Raw genomic sequence first — 26,089 nt, 5'->3', positions numbered from 1 at the left:
TAATCTTCAGCATTTATTTTTAAGTTTCTAAATAAAGATTGGTTCTTATCTAGCATTTAAATAGTCGTTGATCTTTTGAGGAAAAAGCCCATATTCAGGGCTTCAGAGGGGACCTTATCGATCTCTACAACTACTTGAAAGGAGGGTAGGTCTCTTCTCCCAGATAACTAGCAACAGGACAAGAGGAAACAGCCTCAAGTTACACCAGGGGAGGTTTAGACTGAATATTAGGAAAAATTTCTTCACTGAAAGGGTGGTGAAGCATTGGAACAGGCTGCCCAGGGAGGTGGTGGAATCACCATCCCTGGAGGTGTTTAAAAAACATGTAGATGCAGTGTTTAGTGACATGGTTTAGTAAAGGACTTGGCAGTCCTGGGTTAACAGTTGGACTCAATGATCTCAAAGGTCTTTTCCAACCTAAATATTTCTATGATTGTATGATATTCAGGTAATCATCACTGAAGGAAAGGGAAAACTTACAAATATGTACATAGGCAAAGACAAAAAATGTCAACACCACTTTTGTATTTTATTGTGGAACTGAGTTTGTTTCCTTTACATCAAATATCCTCAATGGAAGAGGGGACATTGCACACAAATATCATAAAAGCACTACATATTACTTTCACTGGAAACTAGTTTTCTATATTAGATATGACTGGATAGAAGTGATGCAGGATTATAAGACATAATACCATACACAGCTGCAGACTGACACAAACACCATTCAGAACAAGAGAGAGGAGGTGTGTGAGATGCTTCTCAGCCAGCAACAAGACTATTTCTTTCCATAGTTTGGAAGATGATGGCTGCATGCAAATGCATGAAAGCATATTTCAGATTTCCTCTTTTACAGTTGTGATCACAGCCCAGTCTTGAAGAGGTAGCTCTGCCATCTGGAGCTCCTAGCTAGTCTAGTGCAGAGAAGCTTCTTTTTTTTTTTATTTCAATATTTTTATGGCATTGTTTTATTTAGTTACTTATTTTTTTTAGATTTTTTGTAAAGTCACAACAAATACTTTTTTTATTTTAAATAGCAAACATTTTTAAGCCAAGTGAATAATATAATTGCATTCTAAGAAATTCTTACCCCTAGTTGCTTTTAGTGTTTTGTTCAATTAAGTGAAAAGATGAAAGCTTACAGTTTCTTACAAGTGTAAACATTATACTTTTTCTCTTGCTAATAAATCCAGACCAACAAAATTACTATTTCCCCTCAAAACATCATTACTGAGCAAGTAACCTCTTGCAACAGATGAACAAAAAGAAGCATATGACAGAAATGTCCTAAATGCACAGTAAGTGCTCTTTGGAGCTGACTTGCTTGTGGTGGGAGGGATTGAAAATTCAATTAATAAATTCATTAAATCTTAGTAAATGAGTACCAGAACTCTCATAAAATTCATATGAACCCATTCATATACACAGTTAGCTCCACTCACCACATTATGTAAGATAATAAAAAAATCAAAAGTGGATTCTATGAAAGATGGGGTGAAAAGTAGAGGTCAATGAAGTCAGGCCCACCACAGGGCATTGAAAAGACATGCAAGAGAGGCCCTGTCCAAGTTCAGGAGTGGGGTGTGATCTCTAAAGTTAATTCTTCATTGAATTTTATGAAGCAATATAGTAATAGCATAAAGATCATGACTGGGGATGCTGTTATGGGTAATACCATCATTTGAGTGTCCTGTTGAATCTTTATAAATAATCAATAACAAACCATGCTCCTAGAAATCTATGCTGATCAACAGCACTCATCGTTAATGTATGCGGTATGTTTTGATGACTGTTACTAAGCTAATTGTGTAGTATTAAGATTAGTATAGTTAGATTAGTTCCACAGGCAAGAAAGACATTAAGGGCATGAGGAGCTAATGGAGGAGTTCATGCTTTGTTACACACAGGCATGATTACCATTGAAAAGGGAATGGATAGAACAGGCTTTACAATACCTCAGGATAGCCAGACTGGGTTTTTAATATTCTTGTAGCAGCAAAAAATGAATGAACATTTTAAGATTGGCTGTAACTGCCTAATTATTATTATTTTTAAAGTAAAACAAATACTTGAGCTGTCACAAATTTACTTGGGGAGATTTAACGTTTAATTCTGATCTCATTTACAGTAGGACCAAATGACTGTAACTTCCCTGACTGTAGTGAAATTGCTCCTGATTCACAAAAGTGGCATAAGTGACATTAGTCTCAAGACCACTGCCATACTTAGATTTTCTACCAAAGCAGAGGTACAAACCATTTCAGATATCGTCAGAAAATCTGTTCCCACCCACTCAAAAAGTATGAAGACTGACCTATAAGTAGACAGTTGTAGAAATAGTACAACTGTTCTGCAAAATATTTTGCCTATAACTTTGAAGATTATGTATTACAAAAGCAATTTTAAGTGCATGATTATGAGCCCAGCAAACACGCTTGTTTTCACAATACATTTCCATCTGCCTTTTCTGCCATAGTCATTCTAAGTTATTCTTAACGACTTAAAAAGGTATAGCATAAACATAAATAAAACAGCATTGCTAGACATACCTAAAAAAAGAAGACATTAAAAATAAATACCCCCCCCACACAATTGACAAACAGTAATTCACAGCATTAAATAGGCCACAGGAGCCCACATTTAAAGGGCCCTAAAGCAGCATAACCACCCCCCCCATAAAAATTAGGAGTGTAAACATATATCTATTACACAAAAATATCCTAACAATGTAAAATTGAAATAAATTATAAGTAAAGAAAATAAAATGAGGTCATAGTTCACTATATTGTGAAACCTAATACTGGCCATAATGGTGAATCAAACAGACCAGCACATATCTTCATTTTGGAGGCCTTTACACCTTATTTAAATTCAGATTTGCAAACCTTCTATAATGTAACAAGATTTTTTTATTGGGATAAAAGTTCTGAGACTAAAAAATCCAAACTGTCTTAAATAATGGAACTGTTCTACATGCTGTTCTGCTGCAAGCAATCTAGAGAAGGAAGGGGGAAAGGAAAGGAAAGGAAAGGAAAGGAAAGGAAAGGAAAGGAAAGGAAAGGAAAGGAAAGGAAAGGAAAGGAAAGGAAAGGAAAGGAAAGGAAAGGAAAGGAAAGGAAAGGAAAGGAAAGGAAAGGAAGGCAAGGATAAAGGAAAGGAACTTATTTTAGCTTATTGCTTATTCTATCTTTTTTTTCAAGTTCTTGTGAGGATTGAGAATGTAGGCTACACCCTTGTAAATATTAGGCAATCAAAATTTCAAATCCCATTTTCTGTCATCATCAATAGGTTAATTTTACCATCAGGGTGGCCCTCCCCCACCCCCAAAAAGGTATTGGCAGTTGAGTATTTTTAATAAATCTTAAGTCAATATCCATTCTCACTGGAACCTTAAACAACCTTATTAATCTTACAAAATTACTAAAAATATTGCCTTCACCTTTCTTTGCATTTTCCTGTAAAAGAAAACTTGTTAAAAATCTATTAAAAGTTTATACAGCACTAAAATAATTAAAAAGTTCCTGTACATTTTTTCCCATATTTACTCTTAAATTAAACAAATAAGGTAAGACAAAGGAAGGTTGAATACTGTACAGACCTTTTTCATCATCCTGAATGTTTCACTAAGTTTTGTAACTCTGATACTGGACACCACTTCAATCTTGCTTCCACAGTACAAAAGAAGCTTTCCAAAAAATGATCTTGCCTTGTTGATCTGTCCTGGTGCATCAATGAATTGTTCACGGAACTAAGATATGTAATTCATAGCACCAAGGTGTTTGACCAGTCAGATAAGCTTCTAGTACCACACATGCACACTCACACTTCTTTACTGGTGTAACTATGGTCCTGCACAGATGTTTTATAAATTTTCTGTCTCAACATTAAAAAATAAGTGCATCGATTTTCTTTGTACATTCAAGTCACTTTCTAAGGCAAATTGTCTACTGTATGTACTCCCAACTGCTTTGGTATTTTGCTTCAATTAATTGACAGTGGACATGGGTGTTTAAGCATGTGGACTGGTCAGTTCTGACTGGAGTGAGTGGATTTTTAATGGGAGCATGCCTTATACCAACAATTCTGCATGATGAAAGAAAGGTTTTAGAATTCTGAATGGGTTTCAGACCATGTGCATATTTGGCCTACAATTGTTATGGTATGTCAGTATGCGGAGTTCAAATGAAAGTGGAAATCTGCTAATGAGTGTTTAGGTTGTACATCCCTTCCTAGCCACATTCTACTGCTTATTTTCTAGCTAACTTAATTCTGTAAAGTAAGGACCTCCTTTATGATAGCTTAGATGATTGATACAAATTTAGAAACCTTTTCATGTGAGTGCATAAACAAATTGCAGTAAGCAATACAGCTATTTATTGCCATGAGACTATTGGAGATCTAACTATTTATTACTTTCTCCTCCTATCCCCCTCTCTCTTTCTCTCTCTGTGTTTCTTTAGAGGGCAAATGCCTCTACCTGGCAGAAGTCAGTTGGGGTTGCTAGTACATGGTTTCCAAATGTTCATCGGAGATGAAACTGGATCTGTATTTTCGCAGTAATTTGAAACCTACTATGGGAACACTTATTTCCTTTAGCAATCAGAAAAGACTGAAAAATATTAGACTTGCATCACCATGATACAGTATAGCATTTTGCAGGTATACAGTTCAGCAGTTGAACTAGATGGGTTGAATTTTTAGAAAAGGTGTTTTAAAACTGAAGAATTTCTGGAAACAAAGGTTAAATCTTGTGGTGCATGGTCTTGTTCTTACAGTTCAATCTTGCATGCGGGAAAAGATTCATCTTGCATAACAACAGTGCTGCTGCTTGCTAAAACCATGATGTTGAGGTCCTGCTGTTTCTCATGGGTCTCTTGGTACCATTCCCTCATCACTTCTGAGTCATGGGTTGGGATTAAGGTCACCTGCAACACAAAATAGGAGAACTCCTGAGGTACGGACAACAGAAAAAAATTATAAGAAAAATGTCTTTGTAAGAGGTCTTGGCCAACAAGTATGACTCCCTTTTAGAAAGAATGGATCTTCATGCAATAAATACTTAAATAAATGGATGGATAAAAGGAAATAAATAAACATGTTGATAAGATAAAATAACTGTAATCAAAAAGACCGTTTATGAAAATAAAACCTTGGTTCTTTAAGATGCTGAGATGTAATTTTCCTGAGAAGTAGCAGTCTATAGTTTACACCGATAGCTCTTCAGATTATGGCCAAATATTTTGTTTACTTATTTATCATGTTGGAAAGGCACATGAAGTTTACAAGTGTATGTGATTACCATATAAACCATGAAACATTTACTTTTCTTTCCTACTTACAAACTGCAAGGTTTCCAAACATGGATCATATATGGTATAGCAACAAGATGAAATAGACAAATGGCCCTGTAAACCAGTTCCCAACTGGTTTATTCTCCAGAGACAGATCATAAGGGCCAGAAATGGGGGAGCAGATGAGTATGGTGCAGCTCTGTGCTTCCCTTGGGTGTCCTCTCACATCACAATGTGCCCAGGTTGGGAACTCCTGTCCCCAGCAGCCACTGTCCACTCCAGAGGCGTTCTGGCTTCCTGTAGTTGCTTCCCAGAGAAGATTAAATTTCCAGGTAGAAATACTAGTGAAGAGTTTACCTGCATGTTACTCTCCCACTGGGCCTTGCCCTCCAGTAGGGAGTCCAGAACAGCCCTGCTTGGCTCCTCGGCTGCAGAATCATTCCCGCTCACCACATAGTAGGATGACCGCACTCTCTTGAAAAACTCAACATCAACATTCTTGCTATTGCTGTGGTTGGGAATGTATACCAGATCCAAATACACTGGAGGTCCTGGAGGCACCGCTATAGATTTTGCTGACTTATTATTTCCAGGTCCTTTGGAAATCAAACATCAAAAGAATGTATCACAGGCTGTTTTAAAACATGCATTTATTAATTACCATTATAACTGCTGAGATTATATTCTTAAAATTGCTCGTGTTGGTTAAGCATTACATAGCTACAGTTGTAGTACTATGTCCCCTGAAACACTTATGGCATTACCCTCCTACATCTAATGACACATTCCAGCTTTGTTGTATGCCAGTTATGATTGTACTGGGAGGAAAATAATGGAATAAAGGTAACTATGTATATAATACAATAAAAACTCACTACCACATAATCAACATTTGACTGAACTTTTCCCAGTAATATACTACTATTATCCAACAATTACTACACAGGGCTGTGATTACTGAATTACCATTCAATAAATGGCAGTATTATTTACTAAGTTAAGAAGTATAGCTTTTTGAAAGTGTCAGGTATACATGATTATAAAAGCTAGGGTCACACAGGAAGCCATGCAGAAGTGGTCCTGAGATTTGAGGTATCAGCACATACCAAGACATAGTAGCTGTTGATATGCTCAGACTGTTTTACAGGTGCATCAGGAAGCTACTACATGTGAGCAGAAAGAGGGGCAAAGAGGAACTTAGGAAAACCTAAAATTCCTAAAGCAATTACTTCAGGAAACTGAGAACAAGTGTTTGTTTACCTGCTGGATCCTTATTTGCATACACAAACTAGCCACTTATCACAAAAAGTAAAGGGAAGCATGTTTTTGCTGTGATACATAGTGTAGTATCTGTTCTATGAAGAGGTTCAGCCAAAAGGAAGTTCAAAGTTTAAACACATTAAAAATACTACCAAAAAAAGCTTATTTTGCTACACACTGGATCATGGTCTGAACTGACCTGACAAGGACTCAACCAGTAATTGTATCCAGATGATCACCATTTATGTTTTATTTGCCTTCTCATGATGAAAGAGGATGAAGTTTGGTAAACTAAATTATCTGAGCAATACACTTTATTTAGGATCAGATAATGTAAAGCCAGGAAAGTCCATAAAGTTATCTAGTGTGACTTGCTGTTCATCATAGGGCAATATGTCAAATAAACATCATAATATGATAAGATTTCCTGAATTAGAGTGTTTTTAACTATTGGGTATGTTACAAAATCTTTTATCATCTTTCATCATAAAAAATCTGTGATATATCTTTCTGAGTTGTGGATACCAACATTGGATAAAATATTAGACATTACATTTTACACTTAAATGTCGTTATCAAATAGAGCCTTGTCTTCAGCTCTAGCATATACCTGAAAAGTATGCTTCAAGGAAGAAGTCGTCAATATAAAGCTAAAGTGCTGGAGAAATTTACAGCATGAGGAACTGTACTGCTTTGAAAAGCATCTACTAACAGAGACATGCTAATGGTGGTGTAAGAAAGGAACAGTGGACTGCTTAAAATGGGGAAGCTACAGATAGTTGAATGCTGGTTTGCTTGTACTGAATCCTAGACTTGCTCCTTGTAAAAAGCTTTCACTAGAACATCAATCCTGAAAACAGCAAAATCAAAGTAGCCTCAAAATACTCTCTAACAAGATCTGCCAGAAACAACATATTAGCACAATACCTCCTTCAGTAATCTAATTCATATTTTATTATTACTTAGAATGCACAAGAGTAATTCAAAATGACATTAATTTTCTGTATGTTTAGTCATCACTGATGGCATATGACTTTAACTGGATTATGTGCTATACATGCTCAGCTCACTGAAAGTGCTCTTACTTTAAAAGTATTTATTACTTTTAAATATTTTTTAAAACACTCTTTTTAAAATTAATCCAGCAAAGTAATAAAAGCACTGAATGTCTGATAGTACCTTTGCCTCTTACAATATTAAATTGCATTATTTTATGTTAAGAGCATTGTGCCTACATGATTCTTACAGTGAATAAAGTGATTCATTTTACTACTGATTTCATTTCACCTACAAAAGTGGTACTTTTAATTCTACTGGTTAACAGTACAGACAGCTAGTATTAAGTTCTTTATATTGGACATACTCTCTAATTCTTTACATCTTAGCAAACTGACACATCAAGTTTCTCAGATTCATTCATTTAAATGTGGCCCCAACACACTAGATTTATATTTAAAACATGGACTTTCTTTGGGGGTTTGCTACAAACTACATTCTCAGATGATATAAAGACAACCTAACTTCACTTCAACAATTAAGAAAATCTTATAATTAGGGAACTCCTATCTGTCTTTACCTGTGGTTGCAGTCTTTGCTGACTTGAACGTTGTATTTGCTGTATTCTTGGTGTCCTTATCTTTCTCTTCGACTTGAGACTTTACTTCTGGATAAGAGATATTTTTGGTTGCCTTCTCCACAGACTCCTTCTTTTTTGGAGAAGCTGTTTTGGAAATTTTGTCTAAAGATTCTTTTACAGCTGGCTTTGGTGAAGCCACTTGTTTTGATTTACCATCACTTCTTTTAACAGGAGAAGATGACTTGGTTTTAATACCCTGTTTTTTTGTCTTTGTCTTTTCTTTAAGGTCCTTCTTCAAAGATTTACCCAAATTCTGATCGGTAGGCAAAGTCTCTGGATCAACCATAGAGACATCAGGGTGCCTAGGGGAAGGGCTGTGATCCTGCATTGGGACAGGTGGCGGGTCAATTTGTTTGTACGCAATTGTCTTGTCTGTCGGAATGGTTTCTGACTCATCTTCTGAGTCAATGTTAGCATCTGCAGTGATGGAAGGGCATTCCTCAGTCTCAGGAGGAACATCTGAATCAGTCTGAGATGGGGCAGACTCACTCATGGATGTGGGAGGGGTTTCGTCACACTGCCGCCCTTGCTGCTTTCCCCCAGAAGGTGGCTGGGCTCCTCCGGATTGAGTTAATGGCTTCTCTTGATCTTGAAACTGTTCTTCACTTGCAAACCACTCAAGGGGATTTGGGTTGATAAATGAGGGTGAAAGTTCAGTTTTAGGATGTTTATATTCACAGGAGGACACAAAGCATAAGTCAACATCTTGACAGTATTCTGCTAACGATTTTCCTGGAGTAAAATGTGCACTTTCTTCATAGGGATAGCTAGTAGCTTCAGATGACCTGGTAGTTTTCCCAGTTGTCTCAAATGAGTAATCTGTGGCTTCAGGTGAGCTGGTGGCTTTCCCTGTTGTCTCATAGGAGTGATCCATAGCATTGGGTGATCTGGTAGCTTTCCTAATTCTCTCATAGGAATAATCTGTGACCTCAAGTGATTTGGTGGTTTTTCCAGTTATCTCATAGGAATAATCTGTGACTCCTGGTGACCTCATGGTTTTCCTGGTCATCTCATAAGAATAATCTGTGGCCTCAGGTGATCTAGATTTTGCAACTGCCTTATAGGAGTAGCTAATCACCTCTGGTGACCTAGTAGTTTTCCCTGTGGCCTTGTAAGAATAACTAAGTTCTTCTGGTGATCTGCTGATTTTCTCTGAATATTCTTTTTCCGGGCTGATTAAAGGTTCTGGACTGTGCTTTGTTAGGGACTCTTGGTAACCAAATGCTTTGACAGAGGACACTTGCAGTGACAACAGAGATTTGTGACTAGCTGATAGTGCTTCTGTGATTCCGGGAGGTGAATCTGGAAAACTAGGAGAGTACAGAGAAGATTCCCTTGGAGTTAATGGAGATAGGTCAGACTTTGGTGACATCTTTTGTCCTAGGCTCTGCACCTTTTCTGAGGTAAAAGAAGAATGTAGTGACATATCTCTGGGTTGAACAGCACCTGAAAAAGTTTCTTCTGGCAGTGGTGAAGTTAACTGGGAAGGTGTATGAGCTGATGAAGTTGAGGATGAAGCTTCGGTTTGAGAAACTGAAATAATTTCAGAAATATCCTTCTCCTGAGAGTAAGATGACTGTTCCACAGGGGAAATCTGTGCAAAAATAGGCTGATGTATTTCTGAAGGGCTATAATCTACTTCTGTTGGTCCATTTACAGATATGTGGTGCATACTAGTGCCTATGGTAGGATATTCTGGAGATTGCCTGCTAAAGTCCATTGCTAAAGACTGCTTGAGGGACTCCTCACCAAATTCTACCGACATAATTGACTGCTCAGGAGATCTGTGATTGTGCACCGGGGTTCTTGATTTTGCGGTTTTAGGTGAGAAATCTGGTGGAGAAATTGACATAGGCCTTGGGCACTCTTCCTTAGATGGAGACATGTCTGTTTCCTGAAATGTTGTTGGTGTTTGTACAACTGACACTGAAAGGGAATCATCAACTTCAGTAGAGTGGGGAGATCCAACCTCAGCATGCAAAGAAGGAGAAACATCATCAGTAGTTGGTTCTGGAAATGAACTAGTAGCAACAGATGCTGTAGAGACAGAAACTACTCCTTCTATATGGGAATAGGTGTCTTCTGCTACAACCTCATCAACTGGAGTTGCAGACTTGTCAGAAACAGTACCTTCAGAAATTGACATTTTGGTGTCGTCTTTTAAGGAACCAAACAGACCAATATCTATTTGATTAGGTGAGAGTTCTGCTATTTTTCGCTCATCCATGACCAGTGAAGACTGGGAGCTGCTGGGTTCTTTATCCTCTGTTTTCCTTTCTAGGCTGAAGCCTTCCTTAATTACCATAAACTCCATGTTTTTTTCATCTTGTTTTTCATGGAAAAGGCCCACAGAGCTGGCTTCAGAAGCTGGGCTCATCTGAACAGGTGATTTTTCTTTTTCAGGTTTTCCCCCAGAAGGACTTCCATAATCTTTGGTGGGAGACTTTATATCAGCACTCAAAAATGTATCATAAGTTGTCTCTGGACCTATCAGTGGTGAGCTCCGTAGAGGTGAGAGAACCTTTTCAATAGGAGATTCTGAATCTGGCACAGGCTCATCCATAGGGCTTATTCTGGGTTTTGCAGACTCATCTTTGACTTCACTGAGTTCAAAGCTAAAAGGAGTTTCTGTTGACTTTTCACTGGTTTCAGAGGGAAGCTGACTGGATTTTTCATCAGTGGGAGACTGATAATAAGGTGTGTGGCCAGCACTACCAGCAGCAGACTGAGAGGGAGATGCTACTTCTAACATTTTATCTTCAGGGCTTGCACAGTGCTCTTCAGAAACTTCTTGTTGTACATCAGGCAATGTAGCAATGGGGACAGGCTCAGCCGAGACCTTAATCTCATTGGGAGTGAGCAAAAAATTCACACTACGTTCACTCAGTGGTGTTCTGGCAATGGGTGATGGAGGGGACAAACTCTCAGCTGGACTCTTGACTGGGCTACATTCTCCACCATCTTCTGGATAGGGTTCTTCAATTTCTAATTTGGCAGTGCCTTGGATTTCACTTCCCTTTTGCCAATATGCATCTTGGAATGCAGATTTGCAGAATTTGTCTTCCTCTAATGAAGAAGGTGGTGAGATGGTAGAAGCTGAGGCATTATAGTCTTTACCTTCTGTGGCCTCTGTTTTGGATCCTTCTGATAATCCATTAAAAGCATCTGGAAGTGGAGAAATTTTAGGTCTAGCAAATTCTTGAGAGTACAGTGATGTCTCATACTTGGTAATGTTCATATACTCTTGAGAAGGTGACTCACTTTCCCCATTGTTAGTTTCATCACTCATGACATCTCGGGGCGTAGACATTTCATCCATTGGAGTTGGTTCACTGGATATTTCAATGGTAGAATGTGTATAACCTGAAGTAACAGTGAATTCCTCAGGTTGATCTTCTGTATCTTCATCAGAAACAGTGGCTTCACTTTCTGAACCACCAGGTAATGTTTCCTTATGGATAGAAGAGGCCAGTTCAACTGCTGGACACTGAGGCTCTGAGTTTTTTGTTGGTGTAATTATGAGTAGGCCATATTTATCTTCAACTTTACCAGCTTCTGCAGCTTTGTCTACCACAGCCATCACATAATCTTCTTCAGCTTCTAATTTTTCAGTCTCCTCTTCATCTCTGTCTTCTGTTTTGTCTTCCTCCTCTTCAGTCTCTTCAGTTTTTACCTTTTCTACTGCTTCTTCCCTGTCTTCCTTAGCCTGTTCATCTGATGCCACATCATCTGCCTTTTCAATATATTTTTCAGCTTTAATGTTAGCATCTACTTCAGCCATTATTTCTTCTGAACTCTCTTCCATTTTTCTTGCTTCCTCCATATATGGTTTTGTGGTGTCTAGTGGTGTCTTTACTTCCTCATCTTCACCTGGTTCTTCAGCTTCTTCTGTTTCTGCCTTTTCCTCATAATCTCCTGCTTCATATGATTCTTCCAAGCCAGTTCCCTCATCTTCAAACTTTTCGTTGTCATCAACCCTGTGCTTTTCCACAGGTTCCAATTCTTCTGGTGTTTGTTCACACTCTCCCTCAGCCTCTGTGGTAGTTATACCTTCATCAGAGGACTCAGCAGGTCCTTCATTATCTAATTTTTCTTTTTGGACTTCAAAGGCCTCTTTTTGTTCTGTGCCAGTGAGTTTCAGTTCATCCTCTATAAGTGCAGCTTGAGGTTTTGTTTCTTTTATTGTTTCTACTTCTTCAGCTTTTAATTCCTCAAAATCCTTTGTTAAATCCTCTGGTGAAGACATAAGGGATCGCTCCGCTTCAAGTTCTTTTCCACTAGCTGTAATTTCTGCAGCTGCTAGAGTTGTGGCAGTGGCTCCAACTGCTGCAAGGGCAGCTTGCACTCCACTAACTTTGATCTCCTTCTTCACAGTCTTAACTTTTCCTTTTTCCTTTGGTTTTCCAGCAGGTACTGCTTCTTTTTTAACAGGTTCCTCCTTCTTTTGTGATTTGGGCTTTGCTGCTGGCTTTTTTACTTCAGTTGAAGGAGCAGCTGTCTTCTTTGTTTCTTTAGGAACCTTTCTGATGTCCTTTTTGGCTCCTTTTTCTTCCTTCTTAATTTCCTTCTTCTCTTCTTTTTTACCTTCTTTCTTTACTTCCTTTGGTGGAGAGTCTTTCTTTACTTCCTTCTTAGTTTCCTTCTTCTCTTCCTTTTTCACCTCTTTTTTAACTTCTTGCTTGATCTCTTCTTTTTTGGGTTTCTCCTCTTTTTTGATGGGTGTTTTCTCCTCTTTTTTAAAAACCTCTTTCTTTTCTTCAGGTTTTGTTTTGACTTCCTTTTTCACTGGCTTCTCCTTTGCCACTTTTGGTTTTACATCTGTAGATTGTTTTTCAGGAGTTTCAGATTTTACTAATTGTTCTTCTTTATTTGTTACATCTTTTTCTGCCACTATAGGTTTGGTCTCCACTTTTGCTGTTTTCTCTTTTTTAACTGGAACTTTTTCTTTGCTTTCCAATTTATGAAGCTTTTCTGGTCCTGGACTAGGCTTTGCCGGCTCTGGTGTTTCTTCTTTAGGTTCTGTTCTAACAGGCTTGCTTGATGTCTTTGCAGCAGGCTTCAGACTCTCCTTGCTGTCTGTTCGTTGTTTCAACTTTGTTTGTTTCACAGCTGGACTAGCAGTGTTGCCAGTTAGATCTTTTTGTGTAACCATTGGTTGTTTAAGGAAGTCTAAGTGTTTGAGTTTTTCTAGTCCTTCTAGAATGTTATATTGGGTGCTGTTTCCAGGAAACAGAACTCGTATTATTTTTTCTGCGGGATTCGCTGGATGCCACACAATCAGGGATGAGACAGAGGTGAAATAGGATAATGGAATGTCTAGTTCTTGGCCATTGGGTAGCAGGAATTCAGCTTTATCTTTGTTAGTACCACTCCACTGTTGCATAAAATATTGCATCTCTTTGCTATTTTTGACAGGATTAAGCACATACATCTCAAGTTTGCCAACTCCCATTTTCTGAAATAAAATGATGGGGTCAATGGTATTTCCTACATTTCTGAAAAGAGGTTCTGGTTTCATAGACAATTTATTTAAATATTGGAGAGTAAAACAAGCTTCTTCTATGCTCCTTTTAACTCTAAAGTTAGGATCCATGTTCTTCAGGTTCTCAGGTACATTAAGGAATACAACTCCTAAATCGGGTGAGATCAGATTTTTCATCCAGTCACTGTTGGTAGTAGATCCTTGGGACTGTTCCTCTTCTAATTCAGCTATCTTTCGCTGAAGCATGCTATTTATTCCTGGCAGGTTATCATCTCCGATGTGAGTGAGTAGAATGGAATCTACCCTGTCCAAGTGCCGGATAAGTTTCCAAAAGCAAGAATTTCTTTCAGATCCTCCATTGATAAGCATGTTGAATCCATTCACTGCAAACAACGCAGAGTCTCCTCTTCCACCTGGGAAAATATAACAGCAGGGTTTGGAGAGTTTCAGGAAGCCGCTTGAAGTTGGAGGTTCCAAAATGTCAAAGGGTGATGGCACTTCTACTGATTCTGACAGATACTCTGTGAATTCAGAGAGTCCTTCCATTTCAGGCAGCATGGAAGCTGAGTTGAGTTTAATGTTAATAAATTCTTGAAGGTTGTGTCTGTCAAGATTGGAATTTTTCCAATCTCCTTCCTCAGGGCAGAAAAGAGTTAAGCTGGCTTTGTTGGCAGGGTGTGTGGTGCTCAATAATTCACCAATCTAGGGTTGCAAAACAAAAACACAAGAAGATGCATGTAAATTATTTTTTTTAATGGCAATTAATGTCAGAACATAATATTTTCTGATCAGATAGATAAAACCTTTTTCATTTGCTTCTGCACTATTGAGTACCCATCCTAGAAGCTAAAGGAACGTGTTAGCACAATTATTTTACTACTGTATTTTTTTTTTTTTAATACAAAGGGGCAGCTTATGAGGAAAGGTCCCTTCCACATTGCCCAAAGGAGGAAAGTACCTCAAGTTTCTCCCTTCCCTCCTCCACCCTTTATAGGAGGACAGTACAAGCTTTTATAGAGGGGATGAGGACTACAAGGCTAATGCTGACAGAGCTGCAACTATGTCTGCCATTGACTCATGAGTCTCCCTGCTGCCCCTGCCCATCCAGAAGAGCCAGCCAAATATATAAGGGAAACAGCACATCTGTTTAGCAGGCAGAGAATAACTGCAGCCCAGAGGTAGTCAGCATCCTCCTGGGGCAGCTGTATTCCTGACCCTTTCCTCACACAGGATGTATTCCATAACACCAGTATTACTACAGCTCTTTTTGCAGGCTGGCTCCTGACTCCCAGACTGCAGGATAGTTTTCCAGAATACAAAGAAATGATTTATTGCATCAAAAATCCAAACAGTTTCAAGTTTTGTATTTGTGAGATTGAGATATATATTTATCTATGTTCTATTGTGCTGGTTTTGGCTGGGATAGAGTTAAATTTCTTCACAGTAGCTAGTATGGGACTATGTTTTGGATTTGTGCTGGAAAGTGTTGATAACACAGGGATGTTTTAGTTACTGCTCAGCTGTGCTTACACAGTGTCAAGGCCTTTTCTGCTTCACACCCCACCCCACCAGTGAGTAGACTGGGGATGCACAAGAAGTTAGGAGGGGACACAGTTGGGACAGCTGACCCCAACTGACCAAAGGGCTATTCCAGACCATATGACATCAGGCTCAGCAATAAAAGCTGGGGGAAGAAGGAAGGAAGGAAGGGGGGGATGACATTCAGAGTAATGGCATTTGTCTTCCCAAGTCACGATTACTCATGATGGAGCCCTGCTTTCCTGGCGATGGCTGAACACCTGCCTGATGATGGGCAGTAGTGAATGAATTTCTTGATTTGCTTTGCTTGGGTGCATGGCTTTTGCTTTCCCTATTAAACTGTCTTTTATCTCAAGCCACGAGTTTTCTTGCTTTTACCCTTCCAATTCTCTCCCTCATCCCACTGGAAGGGGAAGTGAGCAAGTGTCTGTGTAGGGCTTAGTTGATGGCTGGGGTTAAACCACAACAAATAAATATATAAATATATATTATAACATATTATGCAATATATGATATATTTATAAAGTTTTTGATATACATATATATAAAAATCAAAATATAAACTCAGAGCTAAAGAAAGAGCCAGAAAAAAGTGTTAAGGTTAACAATGGTCATGTCCTTATTTTGATTTTAAACTCATGGACTACAAAAGTGAAAATCTAGAATAACTCCATTAATTTTGACAGTTTGTGATAATATGCTAGTACCAAAAACAGCTACTGAAATATAGGCACAGAAAACAAATGTACTATGCCATAGTAAAAGAGCTGTTGTTCTCTTCCAGTCTGAAGTAAAAACCAATATTTTGTGGTCCCAAACATGAAAAAGTATGATATAGTTTATACCTTCTCCTAGTTCCACGGATACTTTCATTTGACTTTTTTTTTTTAACAGGAATTTAGGTTAAATGTAGCCCATTTCTCTTCTATTTGCTCTTAACAAAGAGACCACCAAATTATGTGAACTTTAAAGAAATAATTCAGACATAAAATGTCAGTGCAAAATATGCCCACAAAGGATCATGCAAAATACCACAACTTCTTTGCAGAGACTCAATTGTTAGTTCAAGCTATAGGAACAGTTTTTATAAAGATGATATAAATTAGGCTACAGCTGATTAATTTGAAAGCCTTGGACCACAAGCAGAGTCAGAAGAAGAAATTGATATATAAAAAATTAATGATGTTTGATTGCAGTAGATCTCTGTGGGCTTCTGTGTGTGTATGTGTCGCCTCCTTTCTTTGTATTACATAATTTATTTTCAGCATTTACCAAAAATAAAATGTAACAAAGATACAGTGGCTGTTATCTAAACAAAAATAATCCAGCCAATACCTAAATAAAGCAGAAAATATATATTTTCTATCTTTCTTTCAGTATTTGGCATATGGAATTGTTAAATTTCATGCCATTGATGATTGCCTAATTCTCCAATCTATTTAGATATCTCTGCAAGGATTCTTGTCCCTCAACAGAGTCAACAGCACCTCCCAGTTTGGTATTGTCAGCAAATTTACTAACGGTGCATTCCATTCCTGCATCCAGATCATTAATAAATACATTGAACAGAAATGGTACTAGAATTGAATGCTGAGGAACACCACTGGTGACCTGTCACCAGCCAGGTGTAGCCTCATTCACTACAACCCTTTGAGCCCTGCTGTTTGGCCAGTTCTCCACCCAGTGCAGTGTGTACCTGCTCATCCCACAGTTGGACAACTTGTCCAAAAGTATGCTGTGAGGGACAGTATGAAAAGCCTTACTAAAATCCAGAAAAACTCCATTCACTACTCTTCCCTTCATCCACTAGGCAGGTGACTTTGAAGGATATAAATTTTTCCAGGTACGGCGGTTAGACTAACAGGTCTGTAGTTTCCTCGGTCTTCCCTCACACCCTTCTTGTAAACTGGAATAACACTGGCTAGCATTCAGTCAGCAGGGACCTCCCCAGACTCCCAAGACCTTTGGTAAAGGATCAAGATGGATCCTGCTATAACATCCAGAAGCTCCAGTACGCTGGGATGAATCCCATCCGGCCCCATGGACTTATGAACATTCAACTGATACAGTCAATCCTTTACAATTTCAGTGTCCACAAATGGGAAGTCATTGTTCCCACACTCATGGTTTTCCAATACAGAGGACTGGGCAGCCCAAGGTCTATCAGTATTATTAAAGACTGAATTTTTTTCTAATCCTTTTTCCAATTTGTAGGCCACCTAAAAATTTCCCATTAATGGGACCCTTTAAAAAATGTTACATACACAGACTGCATTATGGCAAATATGGTCTTTCTTTGCTTTTGTGAAATATTTTAGAAGCACTGGGAGCCCAAGATTTCAGAGACAATAAGCTGGAAGCCAGCACTTTAAAACAGCAATACTGGCTGGCTCGTGAGCATGCTGCCAGAGCAGAGAGAAGTCAAGTGAGCTTTACTCAAAGAGCATGGGAGTACACCCTGCACGCCCACCACTGTGGCAATCCCTCAGCAGCTGTAACTCATAGCCAACCACCACTGCTCTGCTTTCTAGCCATGGTTTGGCTTCCTAACTGTAACAGTAGGATTTGGCCCTAGTTTTGCATGTAGTCATAAAGTAATTGTGTCACTAATTAGCCAGTGATGCAAGGAGATCAGGTTTGTAATTTCACAGAAAAGTAACTGCGAACTCACAGTAACTTGTGGTGAATGATTTCATGGACCCCAATCTGTGCTCAATCAGAATCATTTTATTGCTCAAGTGAACACCTTATACACTAACGCAATGGTTACTAGAGCCAATCAGCTTTGGATTTGTGGCTTTACGGATGCCAGTAATACTGCTTGCCAAGCACATTCATGGTTTCTGTTTTTCAGGTTCTTTTGCAGCTGCATGCATGATAAAAAGCTCATAATTCTGAGTTCATGCACAAAACCACAGCCCTCGGCTGGCCCCATGCCATGTCCAACTAATCTGTAGTTTAAGTTTCCCATGTGAACAGCAAAGGGAGGAACAGGATGAAGCGTGGTTCTGTCTCGAGCTGTACCATCTCCCAAAGTAATTTTTAGGCATCACATGTGTTTCAGAGAGCAGGAATCCAGTTCTTTCCCCAACCCAATATGTTGAACAAAGAAGCTTTGAGAAAAGGTTCATAGAATCAGAATGGTTTGGGATGGAAGGGACCTTTAAAGGTCATCTAGTCCAACCTTCCTGCAATGAGCATTTCCAACTAGATCAGGTTGCTCAGAGCCCCATCCAACCCGATCTTGAATGTTTCCAGGGATGGGGCATCTACCACCTCTCTGGGTAACTTGTTCCAGTGTTTCACCACCCTCATTGTAAAAAATGTCTTCCCTATATCTAGTCTGAATCTACCCTCCTTTAGTTTGAAAACCATTACTGCTTGTACTACCACTACAGGCCCTGCTAAAAATTTTGTCCCCAAATGGATACTGGAGCTCATGCAAACTTCACTTTTTCAGTGCTGAACTTTCAAATCTTACTCCCCTGAAATGCTCCTAATTAATTTTGGAAACTAAATGTCTAGGGGTGCAGCCACATGATTTATTTAAATATATATTTTAAAAAGTTGCCAAATTAACAGCTTATTTACAATGGGTCCTGGCCCTATGGGAGTTTTCAGACACAGTACATTAAGCTAGACATAAAAATAACAAGTCATGAAAGAAACAACATTAAATATTGGTATACTTCATTCTTATATTTTTGGTATGTAAAAATCACAAACTTTACAGATTTCGCTAGCAAAATTTTAAACACTAAAGTAAAGTAGCCAAGCAGGTAGATGCAAAAAACTACAGCCATTCCAACAGATAGCCTCTGTCTTATTTAATGTCACCTATTAGCTGCCACCAGGCAAGAACCTGATTTCAAAGTCAATTTGACTGCTTTGTATGTGCACCTTCAATAAACAAGCTATATATTTTAAACACAACAGTATCTCCTTCCATTGTCAAAGTGTTCCTTGGTTTTCTATTTCTTGAAGTTACAATTCAATTCTCCAAATAAAAATGTAATTTTTTTGTTAAGCAATTTACATCAAATGTAAATTAAATAAATGTCTTGAAAGAAAGTCTATAATGAAGAGTAAAGAGCATCAGAATTAGTTGTTGGCTAACTCTAACAACACAGAGGACCATTTTTAGTTTTCTAAAAACCTGTGCCATCACATGACAATGTATGGAAGACACATTTCTGAACACACCTCTTGATCCGTGAAGATCTCAATGAAGTTCTGGAATGAAAAGGTTCCTGACTGAAGAATGAGTTCTCCTGTGTTTTCAAAGCACTGTCCAGTTAGTATAAGGAGCTTGTGTCTTGCGGCATCTGTTATCATTAAGCGCACCTAGAGTGAAAGAGAGAAACACATCAATAATGCGAGTTACCACATGTTTGCACATTCCTCTGAGAACATACAGTTTACTTTGTCTAATTTAAAACATATTTTACACCAGAGTCTCCCAGAACTGTCAAAACATTTTCAAGTTATAGTGCTGTTTACAAAAGAGAACAAGAAAGGAGCAAAAGGGAAAAAAGGAGGCACAAGAAGCAATTAAAAAGAAAGTCTGATGAATAAACCTAACTAATGATATGGGGGAAAAAAGAGCAAGGAGTAGAAGAGAAAAAAATTTGAATGAAAAAATAATATTTTCAATGAACAAATACATTCCTTGTATAATTCTTGTTGAATTTTAATAGCACTGTATCAGTACAGCCTTGGCCAACTGTGTCTCACATGCTAATGAGGGACAACTACATGAGTCAGACTTTTTAGACGGATGATCTTCTTTTCCCAGTGTACAGCATTACTTGCCATTCAGTTGCAAAAATGTCACTAAAAGGTAACAGCCACAAATCAAATGTAAAAATGGCAGACTGTCATTCTGTTGAATCATCTACAAAGTTAAAGGATGTTTCTGTTTCACCATAATCATAATCAAGCACTCAGATACAGGCATGTGCACCATTTACATCTCATGATGTCACTATGGACACAATAACATTTTTAAGCATGCCAGCCCAAGACCTTTTTCAATACACAGTAATAAATTATGTAGATATCTGATGGCTCAAAGGAGCTTGTTACTGAGAAATAAACTTCTGCATTTTGAAATAACTGTTACCTATTTTAAACTAGATCCACATTACTTTACTTGACCCTTACTACAGCTAGTAATAATTCCTGTTTCCTCTTCAGGGGAGACATGCTAAGAAAAATCCATATATTCAGTATACTCCTGTTGGTTGAATTCAACTTAAACTGAAGAAAAAAAACTAAACAAAATATTTTTAAGATTCTGTACTGTTCAGTAAACTTTTTGCAAATGTGGTGGGTTGACCTTGGCTGGCCGCCAGGTGCTCACCAAGGCACTCTATCACTCCCCTCCTCAGCAGGACAGGGGGAAGAAAATAAGATTAAAAAACTCATGGGTTGAGATAAAGGCAGTTTAATAAAGCAAAAGCAAAGGCCATGTGTAGAAGCAAAGGAAAACAAAAAAAGATTAATTCTCTACTTCCCATCAGCAGGTGATGTCCAGCCACTTCTTGGGAAGCAGGGTCTCAGTACGCATAGCAGTTGCTCCAGAAGATAAACACTGTAATAACAAATGCCCTCCCTCCTTCTCCTTTATCTTAGCTTTTATTGTTGAGCATGATATCATATGGTATGGAATACCCCTTTGGTCACTTTGGGTCCTGGCTATGTCCCCTCCTAACCTCTTGTCCACTCCCAGCCTATTGGTGAGGTGGAGGGAAGGTTGGAGAGACAGCCTTGATGCTGTGCAAGCGCTGCTCAGCAGTAGCCAAAACACTGGTGTGTTATCACCACTTTTCTAGCTACAAAAAGAAAGCACAGCACTATGAGGGCTGCTATGGGGAAAGTTAATCAACCCAGCCAGATTCAATACAAAAATATTTCAAAAATCTTGTCCAACACTGAAAAATCAATTCAAATTAAGGTTAAGAATGAATTTCAAGTGCACTAATTCCTCTGTTCAGGGGAATTAAGTTAAACCAGAATAGTGATCCCAGAATAAGGCTATCCATGTATTAAACTAAATGAGCAGACTCCATATGGAACTACTCCACATGTAGATATTTCATCCAAACTCCATCTCCATGGAAATGACATAATCACCTCAGCTGTCCTAGCAAGCCATTCTTTCAAATTTTTATATTAATTGTTAAGCAATCAGTTGTTCTAAACAATTCCCGCTCATGCCAGGGAGGTTGAGCCAGGAAGACTTGACCTAAATCTCTGCTGAACAACTCATGTTTTCAGTACGATTAGAAAAGAACCACTGAAGAGTATTTATCTGAAAGAAGATCCCAACTCTACCACATCTTCATTGTTATTTTATTAAATAAGTGGCCTTGACTTTGAGCAGCAGAAAGTTCCTTTCAGTAAATGCAGGACTAATGCTGGTCTGTCACTAATTGCACTAAATGATAAATTCAGCAATATTCAGCTGGATCAAGTGTATTCATTTTTATTTCAGACAAAAATATAGAAACGTGAAACTGGCTGTATGATGTTTGGATGAAATCTTATCTGGTTTAGTTGTATTAAAATCATAAAAGAACTAGCTTACTCTTCTATGTTTTCTCTCATTGTTGGCAGCAGTTCTGGGCAGTCTGTCAACTTATGTATAAACTCACCAAGTTTTCTAACAATAAAATTTCCTGACTTGTGAATCACTGATATGAAACTGTCACATAATTCCCCTTCAATCTGTTTTATTAATTGATGGTGAAATAGGTTCTGCAGAGCTAGAAAACTATGACAGGAAAAAAAGTAAATAAATGCTTGCAGATTACAGAGCATAATGCATGATACACATGAAAACTTCAAGGAACACATAAATTCTGTGTCTGAGTATAATCAAGGCTTTCTGAGTGGCTGCCAAAATTTTGTCTGCTGATTTCAAGACCACTACAGAAATATTGCAAGGTGATGATTCTGTTCAGTTTTACCCTTGGCTGAAGTCCCAAATTGTTTGAAGAAAGTGAACAGCAAGACAGCCTCAGTCAAAATGGAGTTAAAGACAGAGTGTGAACTAAGACAGGAGTGTAAGCAGCTCAGCAGTTCCAAAGATTTAAGGTACAGATGCAGGAGTGTTCAAGCAATGTAGTGGGACCTTCTTAAGAAGGAAGTAACTGCTCATGGGGTTTTCAGAAACTTGTTTTCTTTGGGCAAGTCCAGTCCCTCTCCCTTTGGGCTTCTCTCTTTTGGGAGGTATTTGGGATCTGACAGAACACGATAGGAGTTTTGAGCAGAACTATGCTCAGACTACCACCAGTATGGCTGTTACCAGCCAGATTAGCAAGAATTTGTTTTAATATCTTTTGCCGTTGTTCTTCCTGAACTGATAGATGAAATTTCCTCTTTTAGTGAAAGTCAGAGCTCCATGGTGTATCACTGTCTCCCCAGATGCAACCTGGAAATCTCTTGATATGTAGAACTAAGTTTTCTATTTGCCATAATGGACAAAGCATGTCTATTCCAACCTCTGATTTAATTCTTCTGCCTCTTTCTTATAATCTTGTTCTGGTTTCTGTCCAGTGAGAGTCTTGCTTAGCCAGCCAAGGTAAATCTCAGTTTGTAACTTTTGGTTGTGACCAGCCTGGCAAGATGAAAGTGAAAAAAAGATTGCCTCTCACAGTCTAGTGAGAGGAAATTGACAGAAGCAGCATTTCCCTACTTTTGGCAGTTCCTTCAGATCTTCCCCTCCCCCATTCTTTATAGCTTTTTACTCTGAAAGCTTGAGTGTAAAGACAACCCTAAGAGTTGCTACCCAGCTGACACCCTTGCTCCTCCTTACCAAGTACCTCTAACACAATGTAAGAGCTTTTCACACATTTTTTTAGTGCATGAGCTGCCATTAACTAAGGTTACTTACTTTTAAAAACTTTTTAAACCTCAGAAATTTCATTTGTTTTGGTGTTTCCTCCTGTTTGTGTTTAATATCACTTAAGGTTGGTAACAAAATAGATTTTCCACAAAGTACTGCAAGCAGAGCCACTTAATTTACTAAAAGAACTTGTACTACGTGAGTGCTTCCCAGCACTGGCTAGCAATGTAATTATCCCTATTTTTTACAACCTTCAGTCTCACTAGCTAAATCTGTCAATTTTGTCTTTGAACTACATGCTCAGTTCTTTACTCTAGGGAGTTCATGAGGAATTGGCAGTGCTCTTCTGGGACACTCTCCAGAGTCCATTGATCACGTCACGTGCTTTTTGAAGGACAGATCACATAGATCAACCTAGAGTCACCACCACGTTGATGGTAATTCTTCTTGAAGACCTAAATTTATCTCAGGGCACCTCATTTCTTTTCAGGCACTTTTAAATATGTAAAATAGGCATCGAGAGCTACCAAACAATGGAAGAGCAGAAGAAAAGCAGATGCAGTTTCACCACAGCTGCCTTCATTTCATTAAGAAGGGAATTTGGTGTGTTATGAGGGAATGAATGCTGGGATAAGTGGTGTGATTCCATCCTATGCCTTTGATGCTTTATCAGGAGTCTGGGAAACCAGGAAGAAAATCAAGGGATGGCTAATGTTTTTGATGATATTTGCTCCTAACATGTCCTTTTGTCCACTATTAGGAGCTGCTCTCAACCTGTCCACTTAATGGAGCTTTTATGACCTATCCAGTGAAGTATTCCCGACTGACATACCTCAGTACTAACTGCTTCATCTGAGGGATTGATTAGGACTACAGTTTCTAAGACATCACTTCTGTGGTGAAGAATCTTCTGACCTGCAAGCACAGAGAGAAAAAAAAAAAGACATTAAATTCAACCAGCATGGTTTAAAACAGTGCTTTCCCTAAACGAGTTATATGTTCCACTGTATGACAGCCCTTTGGTTACACAGGACAGCACACACCAGCCACAGCAACTACTGTGCTGGCTCATGTCTTCAGAAATACCCATGCCATGTGGTCCTATGGGCCAGAAACACCACTCCAGAATGTTCAAGGTAATAAAAACAAACTAGCAACAGAACTGGGACCTGTCCCTTCCACCTGGCAGGAGGAGTCCCTGTTACTCACCTTGGTCTTTCTGAGCTGGTGTGGATCAAGGACTGGAGTAACTGTCACCAGCTGAGCATCTGGCCCTGGATTTTCATGGACATATCTACACCACAGATATAGCTGATGTTACACAGTCCTTTAACATGCCTAGGTGGTTTTAAATGAGTTTTTCCAGGAGCTATTGGTAGCTTAGCCACAGCAGGAGGAAAGTCAGCATGAGCTGCAAATTTCCCCTGCAAGCAGCAAAGTGAATATTTGGGCCATATGCCAGCACTGCCCATCATGGCTAACAAGTACAATCTGTGAGACAAGCAAAGGAGCCCAAGGATGTCCCTGCTCCCCACCACCAGCAGCACCATCCTGCACAGCACACACATGCTCCCTGTCACACACTGTGGGAGCGCTCTCAAGCAAGGCAGCACCCCACACAGACCACAGGTCCACAGCTGCACCAAATGGACCAGGTAAAAGCTGGGACCTGCCCTGCCAAAACTCTCCATTCAGCTTTCTGCTAATATTGATTAACACTGTGACTGTGAGAAATTCCCTATTGGGATGGTTGAACACTTGCCATGCTGCCCTGGTTCATCTTTTTCCTGCTTACAAAAACTATAGCAATCAATGTTTGGCAACAGGAGTGAACAGATGTACAAAATACAGCTAGTTCCTGAATGAATAATGTCTGGGCAATTTTGGAGCAGCCTCACAGTCCACTGGCTTTCATATTTAGTAGTTAGTCTGTTCTCTGTATTTAATAGTGATCTGACTGGGAGTGGTTACCAGAAAAACACAACAGGACTCCAGGTTATTTCCTATGGCAATTAGCAAGTTCTTATCAGCATCTCTTTCTGTAAGAACTACAGTGAGATTAATTAGCAGCTGTATTGTCATTCAGAAATCCTGACTGGTAATTAGTCCAAAAAACAGAACTGTCCCTTCTGAGAAAACTGTAACATTAACCAATTAAAATAATTCATTAAGCTTAAAAGGAAGTATGAACAACACAGAACAAGTCACCTATTTGCCAACTTAGAAAAATTCCCCTGTAAAGAGACAAGGACGAGAACTGCAATGGTGAAAAGAGCTCTGCATTCCTGAAAACACGAGTGGCATGGAGGCAGTCTGGGAGGGTGGGTAGCCAGCCTTTCCCACACTGTCCTGGCCTCAGGCCAGGCTCACTGCTGCCCCAAGCCCTTTCTCCAGCAGGCTGTCCCTCAGGCAGTGGGCCCCAGGAAGTATAAGAGGTTTTAATCAAATGATAGAAAATGAAGGAGAAGGAAAAAAAAAATGTTCTCAGGCAAAATGAGAAATGGAGTTGTAGTTTACTCTGCTGTACATGAAAATGTCTAGAGAGTTGTGGATAATAATCTAATTCATTTGAAGAAACCTAGTTTTCTTAACACATATTCTTTTTGCTGTACTTACTTGAAAGGAGACAGACTATATCAGGGGTCCTCAAACTTTTTAAACAAGGGGCCGGCACGCGGATGAAGTGGCAGGCAGTCATCTGCGGCTGCTTGGTTTTCCCCCCCTCCAACCTCCGGCAGGGGGTGGGTGGGGGGGTGGTGTTCTGTAAATACCGGGGGCCGGATTGAGGACCCTGGGGGGCCGTATCCGGCCCGTGGGCCGTAGTTTGAGGACCCCTGGACTATATTATGAAAGGAGAGGAGGGCAAGTCTCCTTCTGCAGCATTTAGTTCTGGCATTACCCTTTGTAATTCAATTTAATAGCTCTGCTTCCTTGCCTAACAGGAATGCATATATAAGACTATATTCAATAAAACATCCAGATGGCTCTGTTTCCTTTCAGAAGATGCCCTGTGATCTGATATTTCAGTTATT

The 26,089-nt window shown here is 39.0% G+C and overlaps 1 protein-coding gene across 1 annotated transcript in view; it reads right to left on the bottom strand.

The window, feature by feature from the left end:
• Positions 1–3,056: 3,056 nt before the first annotated feature.
• Positions 3,057–26,089, bottom strand: part of LOC119140611 (microtubule-associated protein 1B-like) — a 96,524-nt gene continuing 73,491 nt past the window's right edge. The window contains exons 3-7 of the mRNA XM_037372093.1: positions 23,890–23,972; positions 19,412–19,552; positions 8,128–14,371; positions 5,649–5,887; positions 3,057–4,925 (exon numbers count right to left, since the gene is read on the bottom strand). Of these exons, the coding sequence (XP_037227990.1) occupies positions 4,770–4,925; positions 5,649–5,887; positions 8,128–14,371; positions 19,412–19,552; positions 23,890–23,972 (6,863 nt within the window). The 3' untranslated portion in view covers positions 3,057–4,769. The remainder of the gene's footprint in view (positions 4,926–5,648; positions 5,888–8,127; positions 14,372–19,411; positions 19,553–23,889; positions 23,973–26,089) is intronic.

Source organism: Falco rusticolus, chromosome W, assembly GCF_015220075.1.
Source record: "Falco rusticolus isolate bFalRus1 chromosome W, bFalRus1.pri, whole genome shotgun sequence".
Taxonomy (NCBI): Eukaryota; Metazoa; Chordata; class Aves; order Falconiformes; family Falconidae; genus Falco; species Falco rusticolus.
Note: the sequence above shows the minus strand (reverse complement) of the source record. Positions and strands in the feature narration are given on the sequence as shown.